This window comes from Macrobrachium rosenbergii, chromosome 52 (assembly GCF_040412425.1).
Source record: "Macrobrachium rosenbergii isolate ZJJX-2024 chromosome 52, ASM4041242v1, whole genome shotgun sequence".
Classification (NCBI taxonomy): Eukaryota; Metazoa; Arthropoda; class Malacostraca; order Decapoda; family Palaemonidae; genus Macrobrachium; species Macrobrachium rosenbergii.
In genome coordinates, this window is record NC_089792.1 from 18,814,590 (window position 1) to 18,829,589 (window position 15,000).

Genomic DNA, 15,000 nt, shown 5'->3' on the forward strand with positions numbered 1-15,000 from the left:
ATATATTATATATATAAATATATATATATATATATATGTGTGTGTGTATATATATATATACGCGTATTTTTTCTTGAAATGGTTGGTTTCACAACGGCCTATTCCTCTGGTTACCGCTAGTAATTTCTGGTGAGGTCTCTATACACATGCCCTACCCCATGTTCAAATTATGCCCCCGCTCCCAGCATTGCCAAGCGGTAACCAATCCAAATACTGACAATACCCAACACTGCCCAACTACTTGATCAACTGACCAGTAATATTAAGAAAATATACTACTTTTATCTTACATGCACATATTGCTGATTTTTATATCTGAAGGACTCTGGCAAAGGGTGAACGAGTATATAAATGTCAATTACAGACTGCAAACGTATAATTCACTGGGGGAGGAAAGCCAGTTGTGATAAGAGGGGGAAAATATGAAAATGAAAGGGAATGTTTTTGGAGAGTCTGAATCATAATAAGGAAAATCAGCGTGAGTTAGAAAAAAAAAAAAAAAAAGAGAGAGAGAGAGAAGGACGTTTGGCTCAAGTATGCTTTAGGAAAAACCTTATGCAAGAAGTTTGTTTTGAAAAGTTTTATGTGACATACATGGACCTAGAAAAAAAAACTTTCATGAAATTGATAGTTTTCAAATTAGAGGGTGGCAAGAATGTATCACAGAGGGCTGTTCGGGCGATACTTTGGCTTGTTATTTTCGCGTCACCTCCGAGCTGCTAGTACTAAACATTGTGGAAGTTCAATGGGACACCGTGTTCAGTACTATCCCCTTGGGGATTAAAGTATTATATACACCCATTTTTATATTGTGTGGTCTATAAATTACATTAATAAACGATATCTTTGATCCCTGAGGGGCTAGTACTAAACACGGCGTCCCACTGAGCTTACGCCACGTTTAGTACTAGCACCTCAGAGATCAAAGATATCGTTTACTAATATAATTTATCGACCACACAATATAGAAATGGGTGCATATAACACTTTAATTCCCGAGGGGATAGTACTGAACACGGTGTCCCATTGAGCTTCCACAATTAATCATGGTATTTCTTTGACAATTTAATCCTGGTGTTTCTTTGATAATTTAATCATGGTTTTCCTTGACGATTTAATCATGTTTCTTTGATAATTTTGGTTGTCTCCAATCTTTTTCGCTGAGGCCCCGGGATATGTTCTCTTGGGTGTCTCGAAAAATTTGATACTTCATCGGTATTTGAACCTAATGACTCTGCACAACGTCTATTAATGAGAAAGCCCTCAATAAAGAGTAATTGTGAAACATTACAGAATATTCCTAATATTATGACCTGGCAAATTTTCAGCGTTTAAAAAGACCGAATATTTGCTGATAACTGAGTTTTTTTTTTTAATAAACCAGCATGTTTTGATGTTTACAAAATACTACATAAACTAATTTTGAGATTTGTTTAAAATATGATTCAGCGGTCTAACCAGATGGAAATTCAAGCTAATGACTGTTAATAAGGGTTTTGAACCTGTGTATATACATACACACATATATATATATATGTGCGTGTGTGTTTGTGTGTGTATTTTTGTAATGAATAAGACGTACAAACGGAGAATCTAGAACATTAGGATAGGCCTATTGCTGGTAAGTTAAGTATGCCTTAGTTTAAAAGACCACTGAGCTGACTAACAAAATGTCTCCTAGGGCTGGCCCGAAGGATTAGATTTATTTTACGTGGCTAAGAACCAATTGTTACCTAGCAACGGGACCTACAAAACAAAATGTGGAATCCGAACCACATTGTATTGAGAAATGAATTTCTATCACCAGAAATAAATTTCTCTAATTCTTCATTGGCCGGTCGGAGAATCGAACGCGGGCCCAGCAGAGTGCTAGCCGGGAACGATACCAACCCGTCCAATGATGGACCCCTATTGCTGGTAAGAGCCGTGGGATAAAATAATAATGAGTTGATGAACAGCACGACAATGAAATTAGGTTCAAATGAAGAAGATTTGGGGCTAGATTAAGAAAAAAAAAAAAAAAATCAGAAACATGACGACCAAAACACAATTTCTATAGAGAGAGCAGATGTCTGAAGGTAAGACTGAACATGACTGATAAACGTGACTGAGGGACACAATCAAGATTTTGAAAAAACAAAGTGGTGCTTTATGAACTAAAGAAAACAGAAATGAACAAGTAAAAAATGCGCCGAAGTTTCTTCGGCGCAATCGAAAGTGCTGTATAGCTTATAATCAAGGCCACCGAAAACAGATCTATTTTTCGGTGGTCTCGTTATAATGCTGTATGAGCCGCAGCCCATGAAAGTCTCAGCCGGCCGTGGCGGACTGTGTTGTTGCGTTGCCAGAAGCACGATTATGGCTAAATTTAACCTTAAATAAAATAAAAACTACGGAGGCTAGAGGGCTGCAATTTAGCAGGTTTGATGATTGGAGGGTGGATGATTAACATACCAATTTGCAGCCCTCTAGCCTCAGTAGTTTTTAAGATATGAGGGCGGACAAAAAAGTGCGGGCAGAAAAGTGCAGACAGAAAAAGTGCCGACAGAAAAAAGTGCGGACAGACAACAAAGCCGGCACAATAGTTTTCTTTTACAGAAAACTAAAAGGTATACAGTAAGAGTTCTAGGGAGAAGGATAAGAACTGGATGAATATTTCTTCACTGCTCAGCAATCAGGATTTTCTGCAGTTTTCTTTAATAAAAAAACATAGCTACAGTAAGATTTATTACGGTGGTCCATTTCCCATTCTGATTTTATAACGTAAGAGAAACCCTCTTTACCATCACACGATATACATAAAAAGCTTATGTTCCTAGCAGTAGTTCTTGAAGCAAAACTCACCATCCACTAACTCGATAGTAACAAATCTCCAGTTATTTAGAATTTATTGAAAAATTAAAAACAACTTTCAAAAAATCACAGTGAAACAAACGCACCCTTAACATTCCCAACACAATTACTTCCATCAATACCTCGGAAGGAAATAGCCGACTTGGGGTCTATAGACGAACAAAGATAAATTATCGAGACAAATCATCCGTACAAGATGTCTCCCCTCCCTACCACCGGGGTCAACCTTTAAAACAAAAGACGCTCTATAGGAAAACTGGCCCTTGCGCCTCCTACCTTCTCCCTCCCCATCTGGGAAATAACGGCCAATTAAAAATCGATTTAGGATCTTTCCAGGGGCTATTTGGGAGTGACAGCGATTGACGACAAGAGGAATTATAAATACACTTCCCGACTTGATTATCCTTGGAAATTTGGGGCTGTTGACGATCCATCACTGGACTGATCGCGTTCTGTTTCATTTAACAATCAACGTCCCGACTGGCTGATTAGCCGATTCAGTTACCCACTCATTCGTCATTGTATTCATTTGATAATTAGTTTTATTTTCTCTCTCTCTCTCTCTCTCTCTCTCTCTCTCTCTCTCTCTCTCTCTCTCTCTCTCTTCTCACAAACGCACGAAAAGGACAAATTTCTCATGAAGCGTTTGTTTATCACCAAAACAGATATTGGCGACGTCCCTCCTCACCGATTGATACAAGGTTTATTGAATCGTCGTATCACATAAATCCTTTAATCATTCGGCCATGGACTAATCCACCGATTTTTCTGTTCTCTCTCTGTCTCTCTGTCTCTCTCTCTCTCTTCAGAAGTGTTTTATACAAGAAACAAGTGCTACAACTTCCGACCTACATTCTCAACTTTTTTCCGGGTGGGCTTTTCAGAATGGTCCTGAAGCCAATTCAGTGGCCTAAATTTTATTTTCCCTGACGCTTACGAAACTGGCTAAGTAGGTAACTTGGGTTGTTATTTTTTTTTTTATCTCCATCTACTTTTCAGGGTTATAAGTCACCTCAAAACCAAAATTTTGTCCAGATTTTCTCTAAATTTCTGGGGTGATAAAGTAGCCCTAGAAAAGTGGAGGAATATTTCTTCCACTCCACTAATAACCATGTTTTCTTAGTTTTTATTTAACAAATAAAAAACTTTTTATCATCAATGATTTGTTAAATTTTTAGTAAGGTATATGCTTCAAAGGTTATCAAGAAGTAAAACTGCATTATTTAACACTGGTGTCTGGTGGATGTATCTATTGGTCAAAACACATGCAGGTGAAATATAGTTATTATATTATTATTATTATTATTATTATTATTATTATTATTATTATTATTATTATTATTATTATTATCAATTTTTTCTTCAGTTTTGATACAACTTAGTCCGTAGGTACTGAGGGAGCTAGTGGTTAATCTCTACAAATATTTTTGCCTTCACTTAATTATCAAGTTATAGGCCAATGTAAAGGTCAAAATTTTAGCATTTTTTCAGCAGATCTCGGAAATTGATAGCAGTCTGGCATATCTTTTAGCTTCACGGCTTTTTGAAAGTAAACATTATATTTTACCCAGTTATTCTTACAGTCTTATGTTAGACACAATAATGGCTTCAAAACTTTCCTGATAAGTCATGTGTTGGAATGAGCACATTTAAGTGCAATTTCATTCTGTAAGGTCAATCTGTTCACCAGCATAAATATTAATGGATTATGGGCGAGTTCCATTTGTTCCAAAACTTTTTCCATTCAATCTACGTTAAACTTTCTTTAGGTTTCTCTCTTTCAATCTCTCAATACTTCGAAATCTACACTTTATCCAGCAATCAACTGTCAGCCATTCGCTCCAGTCAACCACTGCAATTTTTTCGCCATCCATACAAATTTATTGCTTGTTCTTCCTGCCTTCTTTTTACAATTAAAGAGCTGTTCTTGCTGACATTCACTTTAGATCAATCCTCTTAGAATGCGCGCTCAAACCTTATATAATATATATATATATATATATATATATATATATATATATATATATATATATATATATTAAACAAAAAGTCACCTCAAAAAACAAAAGAGTGCTGCAAATTGCCTTTCGACTTACAGTCTGCTAAATAAAGGACTATAAGTCGAAAGGCCTTTTAACACTCCATTGTTCCTCTTTCCTTCCATGATTTTTTAGTCTTTATTTATATATTCATCACGTTCCATATTTTCGTGATTCAATTATACACACGCATACATTATACATATACATACATATATATATATATATATATATATATATTGTATATGTATAGATAGATAATATAGATATATACACATGTATGTATTTATGTGAAGTATGTATGCATATAAATAACCCTAAAAGTTAAATAAAGAAAGAAATTGAAAATGTGACTGAAAAAATAATACCTAAACCAGTGAACATCAAACCCGACTGAGCAGCGGTTATGTCATCGCCGCCAAGATTAAATTTTACTCGTTATTCGCGGCGGTCGGGTATCCCAGTAGCATCGAAATCTTAACACAGATATTTCACTCAAACAAGCAGACCGCTGTTGAAATAACCAAAGGCGAGGTTTCATTTATGCACACAGACACATACCGTAGCTGTATACGCATTCGTTGTTTTTATAAGTAGTTAGGCTATCCATTCGTGTTTATATATCTTAGCACTTTGAGTATATATATATATATATCTATACACACACACATATATATATACATATATTATACATATATATAATATAAATGTATATAAATGAATATATATATATATATATATATATATATATAAATGAATATATATATATATATATATATATATATATATATATATTTATATATATATATATATATATTATTTATATAGATATAGATATATATGTATGTATGTATGAAACAAAATTCAGATAACTTGGTAACTGCATCGTAACTAAAGCAAGGACATCATGTTCACTGCTTGTTCTAGTTCAGTGTTTCCTTAATGTTATGAAAAGTAGGTAAAAATAGTAGGTAAATTAAAAATCATCCTTACAAATGATCGTAATATGTGTCAATACGTAATGGTTAATATAAACGGTAATAAAATATATTGACTGCTTTGGAACGAGAATTTATTAGTTATGTATAATACAAAGAAATTTCTGTCTCTCTCTTGCTCCATTTTGGCGAATAGTCTTGAGGGGAAGGAAAAGACATTTTTGTTTTATCCAACTTCAATATATGTCTTTTTGACCTTTTGTTTTTGAAATTTTGATTTGATAGGAACAAACTCTGATAAATTCCAGTTATCCGACGTCAAAATAGCACTAATGTGAATATTCGATGCGTGAAAACTAACTTTACCTAGACTGATCAAAGGAATATATCAATGAGAAAATTATAAAGTATTCTGAAGAATAGTAATAATTTTTCTGCCCTTTTTAAACCAGACATTTGCATAAAGTCTAAGAATATATGCAAATGAGAAGTCATTTTTTAATCTCAGTTTTCACTCGGCAAAAACTACTTTAAGTAGGTCTAATACTTTATATTTAGTGACTATTCCTTTGTTGAATTGAACTGAACTGAATTGAATATAGAATTCAGGCCAAAGACCAAGCACTGGGACCTATGAGGTCATTCAGCGCTGAAATGGATATTGACAGTAAAAGGTCTGAAAGGTGTAACGGGAGGAAAACCTCGCAGTTGCACTATGAATCAATTGTTAGGAAAGGATGGAGAACAAGATGGAAGAAGAGAATATGAAAGGAGGTACAGTAAAAGGAACGAAAGGGGTTGCAGCTAGGGACCAAAGGCACGCTGCAAAGAACCTTCAGTAATGCCTACAGTGAACCACATGAGGTGCACTGCCGGCACTACCCCTATACATGGTGAACTATAAAATCTTCGTTCTAGGATTCCTTTAACAAGAGATCCTAACTTTCTATTAGCTGAATAAAACACAGCTGTTCAGCTTAATAACGATTCAAAACTCGACAATAAATCGTGAAAACTAACTTTACGTAGACAGAGCGAAGAGGAACATAGTAAGTTCAGAAGCAGTAGGGAGAGTTCGATGAACAATGGTTACATTTTAGCTACCTTTCTTGTTATATATATCATTCTATATATTTGGTTTATATATTAAATGCATATATATATATATATATATATATATATATATTCGTATATAATATATCTATTTTATAGTCTGCTCGTACAACTTCATTATCCCTAATATTATGCATACACAAATATATGCCCAATTACATGTATATATATATAAATATATTTAATTTATTTATAATATACTGTACAATAACCCAGTAAAACTGTACATATCTATGGAAAAACAATTTATCAACTTAAAGTCTGCTACAATTTCATTATCCCTAATGTTATGTATACACATAAATATATGCACAGTTACATGTATACACACACACACACACACATATATATACATACTGTATATTTACATATTATTTATTTATAATATACAATAACCCAGTAAAACTGCACATACCAGATCTCGCCCCAAACAAAAACAATATATATATCAACTCAAACGTCCAAAAGTCCAGCCTAAAAAAAAAAAAAAAAAAAAGATAAAAGGCAGAATAAAAAGTGAAAGACATCCCTCCGTCGCAAGACAAAGAGAAAAGAGGCAAGACGCAGAACCGACATCGATGTCGAGTTGATGCTGAAACGGGAGATGGCGGATCGCAACCTCCGGAGATCAGATGCTAACCGGTCTGTCAAGCTCGTATATATAAAGCGAGAGAGAGAGAGAGAGAGAGAGAGAGAGAGAGAGAGAGAGAGAGAGAGAGAGAGAGAGAGAGAGAGAGAGAATCAATTACCTGGCTTCGCCTGGCCTGTATCTTCCTGTTTCGCTTTAATTCCATTTTTTGTTTCAGTTTGTACATCGCGTTTATCGTCCTTTAAAAAAGGATTTCTTATTCCGAACGTGGAAAAGTTAGGACAATGAAAAATGGATCCCTCTATAACATTAAGAAGGAAATAAAGACGCCCGTTCAACTCTTGAAAGTAGGTGTTATTTATTATTATTATTATTATTATTATTATTTTACCGGCATAAGTTCACAGTCCGTTAAATGTTAATAGCATACAACTATACTCCTATCAGGCTTCATTACTTATATAGTACAGATTTTGAAATCATTATTTGTGCGAAGCTATCGTAAACGAGTTTCTGTTGACCCCTGAGGTGAAATTACAAACATTTTAGGAATCGATACAAACCTTCCTGTTTTTTCATGGTGACCACATTCAGATATGTTTGTCACTTTCCCTTTTCGAAAAGTCTGGCCTTAAGCATTGTACGCTCCCGCATATTATCTTTAAAATGCAGTGGAAAAGAGAGAGAGAGAGAGAGAGAGAGAGAGAGAGAGAGAGAGAGAGATGCAGTAACCACAAAAATTTATTTTTTCTCAAGAGTCATAAATAAAAAGAGTTGCGTGGGATGCGATAATCTTGAGTACATTATGTATCAACTGCAGGTCGAACTTCTTACTGGATGTTTTAGTACTTAGCTCAACAGTTATTTTGTAACCCACAGGTACTTTCAAAAGCCAACATCGTTGCTCAATATCTTGCGGCAAGGAAGCTACGAAATCTTAAGTAAAATTCCCGCAGAGTTGTTGAAGTTTCTTATCCCTTTGATTCTTCCTGTTCACTTTCTTTTCAATTATTTCTTAAAATGTTCCGGTGGTTAAGCGGACCACATAACTCTCACCCTGAAAGAATGGCATGAAAAACATGTACTTCGGTTGACCTAAGGTGTGAATAAGTCACCTAGTGGTCATTCGACTGCAGTGGATCAGATCACGAAGATTTAATTGATGAGAGGGAGAGCGAAGCACAGCCGAGCTAACTCAGCGCACCTTTCATGACCATGCAGACCCCTCCTGCAGCGGACAACTGATCCTCAAGTTCCGGGATAAGATAAGAGGCTGTGGTGTCGTTCCTTCAAGGAATACTCCGGAGGAGCTAAAGTCATTATCATCACTCTCATTCTAGTTACTTAGCAGCTGCTAATAAAATGGAGCACGTTATAATACCGAAGTCTCTTCTCTCTCTGAAATTTCTCTGTACTTTGTTCTTATGTACTAAACGTTGACTGGAAACATGAACAGAGACAATAAAAAAGATGGGATGATACCGAAGTCTCTCTCTCTCTCTCTCTCTGTGTGAAGCTTCGCTGTACTCTGGTATTATGTACTAAACGTTAAATGCAAACAAGAACAGAGACATCCAAAAAGATGGGAAACCTTTTAATTTTTTTTTCAGCAAAAAGCCATTCCCATAGGATAAGCCGATTCCTCAGAAGAACAAAAATGTGCCGTCCCTGACACGTTCATCCCTTGACTGCCAGACCCAACCATATCAGTGCACCTGCCTGAAACCTCTTCAGCAGTAAATGAGTCCATCTTACGTAGAAGTTATCATTTACCTCATCCTTTATGGACTCTCGTACTTCTCCTTCACTCCAGCTGCGACAATGCATTGGTTTCTATGTCTGTCTCTCCTATCTTCAAAGAATTCCAAATTATACGTCAATTATCATTCAAGCCGAAGACCCCAGTTAGGGGGTAGTACCGTCAGTGCACCTCATGCGGTGCATCGTAGGCATTACTCAAGGTTCTTTGCAGCGTGCCTTCGGCCCCTATCTGCAACCCCTTTCGTTCCATTTCCTGTACCTCCTTTCATATTCTTTCTTCCATCTTACCCTCTCCTAACAATTGATTCATAGTGCAACTGCGAGGTTTTCCTCCTGTTACACCTTTCAAAGCTTTTGCTGTCAATTTCCCTTTCAGCGCGAATGACCTCATGGGTACCAGTGCTTGGCCTTTGGCCTAAATTCAATATTCAATTCAATTAAGTTCTAGCGGAAGAGCTCCTCCTCGCAGAATAAAAAAAGAGTGCTTCTGTAGTATAAGGGTAGTAATCTGAAGAATCTCCAAGGATGTAGCATTTGCTTGACAGGTCATAATACACTTCATGCCCATGATTTCGGCAATGGACATTCGTAAACAGCTTTTTGATGTTCATGGAGGCAATTTTCCCTTCATGGAATCGTCATCTTTTGGGAGACAATAACTCCAAGTCACCAAAGCCACTAAGATGTCACCTGCTAGCCAGTTCGATCTCCGGCCCGCCAATGGTTCAGGGTTTATGGAGAAATTTAATAATGCACTACAGTTTGTTTATTCCAGGTTCCCCATAAAATATAATCGCCTCCCAACTCAACAGACCTCTAAGGACTGTAACTCAACAAGGTTCAAATACTGCTATTGTGGCTGAACAGACAGCTTGTTCTCAGAAAATACTTCCTACTGCTAAAGCCATCTACAAAGATTTAGTTTAAAGTCGGCAAATCACATGTTACAAAATTGCGATTTTCCGTAAACAAGCCTATGAAAAAGGCTCTTCTATCGCACTACAGAAATAAGCTTGTTGTGGTCACAAAAAGAACAGCTCCTTTGCTAGAGTGAATGCCGCGGCAATATCTACAATCAGAGTTTATTTTTCTTGCATATATATATAGTTCAGTTCATTTTCATATACTAGTGCTCATATATATATATATATATATATATATATATATATATATATATATATATATATATATATATATATATATAAAATAATGTATTCATCACCTTTCAGTATGATCAGGAACTCCAGGATCAAGTGTTCGTTTTCTGTGGCGATCAGTCCTGGTTTCATAATGGAGGCGTGTGCAGATAAGCTTTTCCCGCATTAGGTGCACTGTCCATGTACCAGAAGACAAAAGTCTGTTCCTAACTTCAGTATATTAAAGCCAAAATGTCAGAAGTCTGAATACCAAGGGAAAACCCACTTAGTTTTACACGCAAGAAACAGCTGTCATCCACCACAGCAAGGTAAAATGCACGTTCCTCAAAAAAGAAACAGCCATAAACAAGTAAAAAATGCGGGGAAGCTTCTTCGGCGCAATCGAGTTTTTCTGTACTGCATTTAATACTGTAAGAAACTCAGCTACGGCCCATGAAATTCAGCCGCGGCCCATGAGACTTTCAGCCACGGCCCGGTGGGGTGGAGGCATGTGTTGCTGGCACCTACAGCGGTGCAAGACTCACGATCATGACTAACTTTAACCTTAAATAAAATAAACACTACTGAGGCTAGAGGGCTGTAATTTGGTGTGTTTGACGATTGAAGGGTGGATGATCAAAATACCAATTTCCAGCCCTCTAGCCTCAGTAGTCTTTTTGAGATCTGAGGGCGGACAGAAAAAGTGCGGACGGACAGACAAATAGCCATCTCAATAGCTTTCTTTTACAGAAAACTAAAACCTATGATCATGAGAGTTGTTCTCTGAATATTCAGTCACCCCATTACTATGGCCAAAATTACATGACCACTAGGAAATTACGACTCTGTCCTATACATCTGTAACAGTAACTCTCCACCATCACTTTGGGGGTCGAATCTTCGTCAGGGCAAATGGCGCTTATCATAAGTAATTTCCTTTTTGGCGTACAGCATTACAGAGGTAATGCAAAATCGATAATAATGACTTATTTATGCCTAGATATTTAGACACTGAAAAATGTGATGTGTCAAATGAGCCGCAACTATCATTAATTATATAATTATATATATATATTAATTATTTATATAGTATATATATATATATATATGTATTAATATATATACATAATATATATATATATATATATATGCATTAATTATATATATATATATATATATATATATTAATTATATATATTTTATATGTATATATATGTATATATATATACTGATATACATACATAAATTTTAAATATATGTATATATTTATTATATGTGTGTATGTACGTATTTTACATACAATATTATTATATACATATATATATATATATATATATATATATATATATATATATATATATACACACACACATATACATATATCCCACTGTTACGAAATTAGTACCAAATTCAAATAGCCCTATGGTTCTACCCTTCTCCAAACTCTTTGCAACTATGCTTCTGTCAGAGACACCTTTCACTTCCAATGAAACTTTTAAAATTATACAATTAAGAACATCTCTGACACAAATCACAAGCATTTCGAACAAAGTCAAAGCCAAAAGGAATATGCAACACGATTAAAACAACACAAATACAATGTGAGAGCAAGATACAGAAAAGATACAAAAAAGAATGTGCTGTAAGAGCATTGTAAACCGTAATGTTATCGTTTTGAAACTGCGAATGAGTTCTTAACATTCAGCCCAAGTGAGTACGCATTCGATGAATTGGTCGTAAATAAGATTTTTAGACAATTATCTTTTAAGTAGGTTATGTGCTGGTTTTATTTTGTCTTACGTCATCGCAGTGGTCTCTTTGTACTCGAACAAAAATTTAACAGCTCTTCAAACCGAGGAGGAGGTGCAATAAACACGTAAATGCTAGGCCAACTCCCTTCTTAACTTCTTATATACGCATATATATGTATGTATACATATATATATATACTGTATATGCATATATACATATATATACATTATTTATAAATTTATATATCAACTCACAAACACACACACACACACACACACACACACACACACACACACACACACACACACATTGTTCCTTCTATATGTATATATAATATATATATATATATAAATATATATATATTTCATAGTATACATATCTTCTTCAGGTTTTGGTTTATATCACATTATCCCCTTCATATTTCAGCTAAGAGAACACACGGAAGATAATAAATAACCTGGCATTATGACGTATACAGATTCCTAAAAAATGTGCTATCTCGCAATTCAGGTTTTTTAGGCTGCCAAGTTTAATCGAGCATGACTAAAAACAAAATTCTTCCTGATAACCTATTCCTGTGATATTTACTGTTCCTTAAGAGATACGGTTGATACAGTCATTATCTAGAAATTTGCAACATTATATTCAAATGAATAACTAACTATTTCTTCTTAAAGTGCATCTTGTCGTTTATTTTCATATATCCTAAAACGAGTTTTTTTTTTCCGAACTAGCCACTCCACATACATTTGCCCTTTAACCTGAAGGAATTATTGTTGTACTATCGTACATCGACAGTCTCTTATTTATTTCAAGGCTTAATATACTTCATGGATGAAAAAAAAAAGGCAAGAGACGAAGCTGTAAAATTTGAAACGTCAAAGAAGGGACGCGCCTTTACACCAATTTAACTGGCAAACTGGCTGCGCGAATTCAAATATACCAACGGACGTCGGAGCACCAACAAGATGATTCTCCTCCACACCCTTTCAACGACATGGATGAAATAGACTAAAAAATTAAACTGCTCGGAGCTGACTGTATAGTCAGTGGAATAACGATCATGAGCTTGTGCTCTGTAAGTGACGTGAAACGCATCTGCTCTAAACAGTCTTGTAAAGTGAAGCAAGCTGAGAATCCTTCAATTTCCCCGTAACGCACTCGAGCTTTCACCTATCCCGCGATTATAACCCTCTGAGTAGGGAAGAAACATTAACGGAAAACTTACCTGCACTATTCTGCACCGGCCTTTGGGAGACGACAGTTGCTGCCCAGTGGATTTTATTAATTTGCCGCCCTTCTAGGACCCGACTTCCTAGCATATTTGCGCAATCTCTGAAGCATGATGTCAGCCATTCTTTCTCCTACCTGTGTGTAACAGAGAAATTGAAGTTATAAAAACTTAATAGATTATAAAAAAAAGAAAGATTCTACTGATTGCCCTTATTATTATCAGCATTTCATTTCTTGAATAATGATAATTTCATTTCAAGTATGGTTTGGCTAATGAAAAAGTCTCTGTGCCAATAGTTATGTCTGCTGTATAATCTCATGTACCACAATCATTTACCTTACACCATATAGTGACTTTATAAACAATATTTGTCCAGACCTTGAGATATGATATATCAATGACCTTCCCGTTTTCATTATTGTATTTGAGTTCCCTTGCTGGTGGATTATTATTATTATTATTATTATTATTATTATTATTATTATTATTATTATTATTATTATTATTATTATTATACCCTTTGTTCAACTATTATTGGAACACTGTTCTCCCGTAGGATGTCACCAGCAATCTACAGTAGTCTTGATACTTTACATAATCTATTTTGACCGTTTTTCAAATACTAAGCATTGTCATAAATGATGCCTCTATTTCAGAAAATGGACAGATACAGCAGACTAAAAAATTCATGAGCAAGATTATCAAAGTTGTAAATTAGGCTACAATAATAATGATGATAATAATTGTGGTGGAAAAACAGACGCAGAATAAGTAGCTGCATGATATCTGGATAATTAAAATTAAAAAGGTGACGATTGAAAGACAATAATAATGATATAAACCCAGAAAAATAGAATTTAAAAAGTCGAATATATAATGTCTAAAATTAACGGTTTTTTATGAACAACTGTGACGGCAAAGATGATAAGATTTGTTGGCGTTACTATAGTATAATATGTACCGAGCTATTCGCGACCTACCAAAAATTAGGATGCTATCTACCAAACAACCTAATTAAGGCCTATGGCAATTACTCCCTCAAACTATATACAAAACTATTTGATCCCCAGAAGCTAGCACTAAAACGGCGAAACAGTGACTCACACTGTTTCGCCGTGTTTAGTACTAGCCCTTGAGGGGTCAAATGTAGAAAATGGATGGTAGATATCACACTACTGTATAGTAGCACCGATTTGTTTGTTAGCCTTGTGGGTATGTCATTGTGGACAGTTCCTCTCGGGTAAAGTTCGCCCGTAAGGAGCTGTCATAAACTTTACAGCAATACGAGAGTAACAACGCAGTTTGGTTTTGCTGTGTCAAAAGGCTAACCTCTTTGTTATCATGCTGCCAGTCACAAAAAATTCACGTCGTCACTCTTCAGTGTCAGCGTGATTAAGCGATCTAGGAACAATGAAATGTATTGTGTATTGGTTTCGATTATATCGAATTCATCTTCGCGTCCATGACAGGTACTGAGATGCAGCTGGAGAAATTACACTGATGAAGAGATTAGAACTGTCATCGGTACAGCTGTGGGATTGAACGTAGTTCAACGTTCAGTTGTTCCTAGTTCTTTCTTATTTTT

The 15,000-nt window shown here is 35.4% G+C and overlaps 1 protein-coding gene across 2 annotated transcripts in view; it reads right to left on the bottom strand.

Annotated features, from left to right (window-relative positions):
- Nucleotides 1-15,000, bottom strand: part of LOC136833734 (runt-related transcription factor 1-like) — a 412,880-nt gene that overhangs the window by 396,194 nt on the left and 1,686 nt on the right. For both annotated transcript variants that reach the window (XM_067095957.1, XM_067095958.1), the window contains exon 2: nt 13,410-13,549. In XM_067095957.1, coding sequence (XP_066952058.1) covers nt 13,410-13,503 — 94 coding nt within the window. In that variant the 5' untranslated portion in view covers nt 13,504-13,549. The remainder of the gene's footprint in view (nt 1-13,409; nt 13,550-15,000) is intronic.